Here is a 6,787-nt window from a genome sequence, read left to right on the forward strand (position 1 = left end):
TTCTGCTGGGGAAGGGGTTAAGAGGTTTTATTCCCTCCCTAACTTCAGGGGAAAATCCCTACCTGGGGAAACAACCTTTCTCAGAGAGGTGACCTTGGTTAAAACACATAGTGCCAAGAAGGTGAGCAAACATATTAAGAACAGTATGCCATATATGCCAGGTCCCTTGAAACAGCAAGGATGGACCGGCTCCCAGCAAATAGCAACTATGAGTCAAAGTTACTTTCCCCTGGATAATCAGCTAACTCTTAAATGGCTTTGTTAACATAATACTCTATAGCAACATAGTCCATATAAATATAATGCAAGCCACATATGTAATTTTACATTTTCTAGTAGCCACATTTTTTAAAAGAAGTGGTAATATTAATTATGAAAATATATTTAATTTAGTATATCCAAAATTATTATCATTGCAACATGTAATCAATACCAAATAAGTTACTAATGAGCCCTGGCTGGTTTGGCTCAGTGGCTAGAGTGTTAGCTCATGGACTGAAGGGTCTCAGGTTTGATTCCTGGTCAAGGGCATGTACCCTGGTTGCAGGTTCAATCCCCAACCCAAGTTGGGGTGTGTGTGTGTGAGGTAACCAATTGATGTCTCTCTCTCTCTTTCTCTCTCTCTCTCTCTCTCTCTCTCTCTCTCTCTCTCCCACCCCCCACTTCCCTTCCCTCTTTTCTCTCTAACAAAAAAAAAATCACTGGAAAAAATATCCTCCAATGAGTATTTAAAATATATATATACACACACACACATTAATGAGGTATTTTACATTTTTTCTAAGTGACTGAAATATGACAGGTATTTTATACTTACAGCACATCTCAGCTCAGACAAACTGCATTTGAAGTGCTCAGTGCCACACAGGGCTTGTGGCTGCCGTGCGGGGTAGTGCAGCTCTGGAGCAGTGCTTCTCAAACTTTAGGGAGCATCAGAATCGCCTGAGGGCTGCCTGGCTGGTGTTGTTCAGTGGTTGAGCATCAACCTATGAACCAGGAAGTCACAGTTCAATTCCTGATCAGGGCACATGCCCGGGTTGTGGGCTCAGTCCCCAGTGGGGGGTGTGCAGGAGACAGCTGATCAATGATTCTCATCATTGATGTTCCTATCTCTCTCCTCCCTTCCTCTCTGAAATCAATAAAAATATATTAAAAAGAAAAAAGAATCACCTGAGGGCTTATGAACACACAGATGGCTAGGCCCCACCCCCAAGAGGTTCTGATTCAATGTGTCTGAGGTGAGTCCCAAGAGTCTGCATTTCTAGCAAGTTCCCAGGGGATGCGGCTACTGGTGGTGTGGGTGCCACACTTGAAAACCACTGTTCCAGAATGTGTTTGGAAGGGCTCACAGGCATCTTTTTGCCTTATTTGCAAGTTGTGGATAACTTTTCTTAACAGCTCTGAGGCTGGCAGGGCCGCGGCATGCGCTGCTGCAGCAGCAACAGGCTCTCAGGGGAGGGTGTGCATTGGCTGGGCCTCCGACGCGGTGGGAGCAGCCCATGGACTACCAGCTGGCAGTGGGTGAGATTTCAGCAGCTCCACCATTGATGGCATCGACTGTGTGCAGTTCTGAGCCGCAGGCTCAGAGGAAATGGAAAAGGGAACTGACTCTCATCACCCCCACGGAGGGCTCAGGCCTTGCGTGGCTGCTTTTTACTCAATACCTCTCTGCAAGTAAAGCCAACCAGGCTCAAAAGCTGAGATGTCCTGGGCAGGTCTGCACAGGTGGAGGTGCCAGAAGGGCCCTGGGGCTCTCAGGGAGGCGTGGTCTCCAAAGGCCAGACAGGAAGTGGGAATTGGTGTGGACCCAAAGGACAAAAGCAACCTGTACTGGAAAGGGAAAGGGTGGGAAGACCTGCGAACAAGGGCTATGGAAGAAGCCAAGATGGGAGTTCCCCCAGAGGGAGCCAGGACCCTGCAGGAAACAGCAGCCTGAGGCATTGGGAGGTAGGAACTAAAGCAGCAGTTCTCAACCTGTGGATCACTACCCCTGAAAATACATCCTGCATATCAGATATTTACATTATGATTCATAACAGTATCAAAATTACAGTTATGAAGTAGCAACAAAAATAATTTTATGGTTGGGGGTCCCACAACATGAGGAACTGTATTAAAGGGTCGCAGCATTAGGAAGGTTGAGAACCACTGGAAGGATGTCCAGAGGCAGAACTGGAAGGCGCCTCAGCAGCCATCAATTACTGCTCTCCTGGTTTATGACTGAAAGTGGATGCCAGAGATGCGGGATTTACTCCAGACCACACAATGAGTCTGCCTGGGCCAGAGCCTAGCTCTCCAGCCCCATCCAGGGTCCCTTCCTCTGGATTCTGTAGGTTGGGAGTGGATTTGCATGCAATGGGCACGTGTGAGCATGTAAGGGAAGTGGTGTCATCTTTGAAGTTGAATCATCGGTGACATCCCAGGGTTAGCATTAATCCCCTTCAGGACAGGGACTATGTCCTATCCCGCTATTTTGCCCTCCTCAGTTTAGCACCTTGTAAAAGACTGAGTACATTAACATGGAATTTAAATAAACTGGTCTACACTGTGTGTGATTAGGGTGTCAACACTATCATAAATGTGGGGCATGCATGGTGACTACTGTGGGCAAAGAAGTGTCTAAACCATGGGGTATCTTATAGGGGTGTAAGGAGTCCTTACGATGGCATATAATGTGATATTAACGGAGTGTCTACACTGTGCAGGTGTACTATTTGGGAGCATTTGAGTTGCTGCACCTTGGGGAGGACCTATTGGATTATATATGGCATCTACACTGTGGTGACGACCTTATGGGGACATAAAAGCTGCCTGTCTGCAGGGTATCTTTTAGAGGTGGATGAAGTGTATACATGATGGGTGTGCACTATTTGGGGTCACATGACATGTCTGCACCTCAGAGTGTTCTACAGGGGTCTATGTGTGAGCAAGATCTGCTGTGCGTGAGGGGGATTTGTTGGGGAGATCTGCTTACTATATGTGATGACTATACAGTACTTGCAATGGCTGTATTTAGGGTGATCATATATAACAAAGTGGTATATTAGTGCATACTGGTATACTGTCATATTCTTTCTGTACATATACTATGTAGGATGGTCATACACTGTGAGTAATGGAGAGACTCTGCATGTGATTAGTGTACCATATGTATGTGATAAGTACAGACTGTGTGTGGAGTACATATTGAATAGGCTTATATGAAGGATATACCCTGAGTGTGGTGAGTATACCCTTTGTAATGGCTATGTTTTGTGAGTAGTAGTATATAAGGCATCTACAGTGTATAGAATGGATATACTTTTATGACAAGTATACACTGTGTGGGTGATGGATACACTTTGGGGAGGCACATGCTATGTGATATGGATGCACTACCAGTATATGTGAGATGGGCATATACCAGTGATGGCAAACCTTTTGAGCTTGGCGTGTCAGCATTTTGAAAAACCCTAACTTAACTCTGGTGCCGTGTCACATATAGAAATTTTTTTATATTTTCAACCATAGTAAAACAACGGCTTATATTTTTGATATTTATTTTATATATTTAAATGCCATTTAACAAAGAAAAATCAACCAAAAAAATGAGTTCACGTGTCACCTCTGACACGCTTGTCATAGGTTCGCCATCACTGGCATATACTATGACATATACAGGGAGTGGGATAAGTTTTCAGGTAAGTGTGAGTACCTGCTGCATATGTATACATGGTGTGGTGGGTATAATCATGAGTAATAGGTATATATGGTATACATAATGGACATATTCTTTAAGAATCCACTTTGTGGGACAAATAGGCACTGTGTGATTCCTACACTGTGGGGGGTAGTCTGTGTGAAATAGTTGTTGGGATGGGTCGGCTGCATGGATATCAGGCATCCTGTGTGTGTGTCTGCATGTGAGCAGACAGAATGCAGTCACTCTACTGGGAGGGGGCATAGCAGGGAGCAGTTGGATCTTCATCTGTTTCCAGAACCTCCAGACCCTTGAGCCCACCGCCATACTGTTTCAGGTTCTTCCTCAAGTTCTTCCTCAAATGCAACCAGAACTGCCTGAAGAACGCCGGGAATCCCCGAGACATGCGTCGCTTCCAGGTGGGTCTGGGGAGAGCGTTCACGCCTGCAAGCCTGCCCTTCCCTGTTCGTGGGAGTCAGGGGTACCCCTGCCACCCTGGGAAAGGCCCCGAGGGCAGATGCCTGCCCAACCCAGCCCAGCCCTGTGCTTCAGGGTCTGATGCCTGCTGGGGGTGGGGCGGCTCCCTCTCAGCTTATGCTGGCTGCCAAGGGAGGCTTCATTAGAGCCCCACTTAAGGAGATGCTAATTGTGACATTTTTACATGATTAACGACCCAGCTAATTTGCATAGCGTGAAGCAGCGAGCAGCTGCCCTTAGCACATCCCCAACCTGCACACCCGTCCCAGGGAAGGAGGGGGGAAGGAGGAGGCAGCCCCAATTTCCTCCCAAGGGTGGGGGCTCCTGCTGGTGGGCTCTCAAGCTGATGCTGACCCCCTCATCAAAACTCTCCCTTCACTTGCCTACGACCCATTCCTGCCGTGGAGCCCCAGGAACAGAGCCTGGGCTACTGTGTGTCTGCAGAACCCGGAGCCACTCCACCGGAGGAGACAGTCCCCGCACCCTCACCCCCCAGAGCTCTTGACTTTTCTAGCTCAGGGGGTCAGTTGCCCTGGGCAGTCAGAGACTGGGCTTCTGGGAATGTCACCTGACCCAGCTGGCTCCCTTCCACAACCCTGCGGGGCTGAAGCTTTTCCCCATGTCGGTGACCCTGAATTCCAGCCGCCAGCCTCCAGGTGCTGGTGCCCCACAAGTTTCCTCCTGGGAGCCTCCCCCCGTCCCCAGGGCTCCAGCCAGGCTGGCCTCGGCTCTCCCCGCAGGTGGTGGTGTCCACGACCGTGAGCGTGGACGGACACGTGCTGGCCGTGTCTGACAACATGTTTGTGCACAACAACTCCAAGCACGGCCGCAGGGCGCGCCGCCTGGACCCTTCCGAAGGTCAGAACCCCGGTTCAGCCCCCGCGGCCGCAGGCCCGGCCAGCCTCCCGTCCCCACCCTGGGGCCAGCCCCTGACCTGGCTCCTCTCCCGCCTCCCAGCTGCCACCCCCTGCATAAAGGCCATCAGCCCGGGGGAGGGCTGGACCACGGGCGGCGCCACCGTCATTGTCATCGGCGACAACTTCTTCGACGGCTTGCAGGTCGTGTTCGGGAACGTGCTCGTGTGGAGTGAGGTGGGCCACCCCCCATCCCCGCCCCCGTCAGACTCCCTCCGGGCTCGGGGTGGGCCTTTCTCTCCCGGGGGCTTCACCCGCAGGCCTCCTCTCTCCCCTCGCAGCTCATCACGCCCCACGCCATCCGGGTGCAGACGCCCCCGCGGCACATCCCCGGGGTGGTGGAGGTGACCCTGTCCTACAAGTCCAAGCAGTTTTGCAAGGGAGCCCCCGGCCGCTTTGTCTACACAGGTGAGGAGTCGGGCGGGAGAGGGGAGGCCTAGGGTCCCGGGAAGGAGCCCGGTCCTCGGTACCGCTCAGGGGCCCTGGCCGGGGGGTTAGTCAAATCTACCTGTGGCCTCGCCCCCTGGCGGCTGCTTTCCTCCCGGTGCACCTCGCGCTGCGTCTCTCCTTGCGATTCTCTCTCTCCCTGGCCTCTGGCTCCTCAGTCCCCGCCCAGGCGCCGAATCCCAGCCCTCCTCCGCCTTCTCTCTGCCTCGGGCCTTCTCACAGGGTGTCCAGAGCACCCCTCTCCTCAGGGTCTAGAGTAGAGTAACATCTCCACGGGAATGTTTATTTCCAAGGTGCCCCCAGTAGGCTCGCTGCTCTCTGAATCCTCCCTGGGTCTCTTGGTTCCTCCAAGCCTCACTCTGCATGCGTGTACACACACACACACACACACACACACACACACACGACCCGAGTGAAAGCCACTCCCTGGAGATGCGGGGTAGAAGCCTCCATCCCGGCTCCATTTGGCCACTGGCCAGAAATTCCCACCTAAGCCCAAGCCACGCATTTCTCCACCCCCATCCCACCCCCATCCAACAGATATTCACGGAGCCCTTCGTGGGGCTCCCCCCACTGGGTAGTGACCCCACTTACTGTCAGGGAGTGCCAGTCTGGCTGGGGGCTGGAGATACACGTGGAGGGGTGGTCAGCCGGGGGATTCCTCCTGCAGAGTGTGTGGGGAGAGGGGGAGGCGAGGGGGTAGAGGCATCCATGGAGACGGGAGAAGGGAGAAGGGAGAAGGGAGAAGGCATGCAAGTACAAGGACCCGGAGTGAGTGTTCTACACTTTGGGGTAAAGGAAAGGAAATTCTCTAAATCTGACGCCAAAGGTGAAGGAAGGTAAGGCTTCCGCTGGTGCGTCAGGTTGGGGTGAGGTGCTGCTGAGAGTGCACCTGAGCTGTGGTAAGTGGAGATGGCTGAGGGGTTTCTTTTCTTATGGCAAATAATTTACTCCCGATAAGACCAAATGCAGATGATTTTAAAAAAAACAACTTTCCCTCCAGTCCTGCAGAAGCTAACATGTACATACAGTTTCCTTTTTTGTCATAAGAGAGGAACTCAAGAAACGTCTAAGATCACCGACCCGGGATTTTCCGAGAGGTTGGGCGGGGCTGGGTGGCGGGTCCGCTGCGCCGGGCGCTGGGAGGGGGCGTCCTCCACTCGCTGCCGCTCTCCCCAGCCCTGAACGAACCCACCATTGACTACGGGTTCCAGCGGCTACAGAAAGTCATTCCCAGGCACCCCGGCGATCCCGAGAGGCTGCCCAAGGT

At 52.0% G+C, this 6,787-nt stretch overlaps 1 protein-coding gene across 1 annotated transcript in view; it reads left to right on the forward strand.

Annotated features, from left to right (window-relative positions):
- The window catches only part of EBF4 (early B-cell factor 4), a 51,609-nt gene that overhangs the window by 38,200 nt on the left and 6,622 nt on the right, over positions 1 to 6,787 (forward strand). Inside the window, exons 7-11 of the mRNA XM_015560214.1 lie at positions 4,017 to 4,098; positions 4,897 to 5,014; positions 5,114 to 5,247; positions 5,352 to 5,478; positions 6,697 to 6,785. Coding sequence (XP_015415700.1) covers positions 4,017 to 4,098; positions 4,897 to 5,014; positions 5,114 to 5,247; positions 5,352 to 5,478; positions 6,697 to 6,785 — 550 coding nt within the window. The remainder of the gene's footprint in view (positions 1 to 4,016; positions 4,099 to 4,896; positions 5,015 to 5,113; positions 5,248 to 5,351; positions 5,479 to 6,696; positions 6,786 to 6,787) is intronic.

This window comes from Myotis davidii, unplaced genomic scaffold, assembly GCF_000327345.1.
Source record: "Myotis davidii unplaced genomic scaffold, ASM32734v1 scaffold32, whole genome shotgun sequence".
Taxonomy (NCBI): domain Eukaryota; kingdom Metazoa; phylum Chordata; class Mammalia; order Chiroptera; family Vespertilionidae; genus Myotis; species Myotis davidii.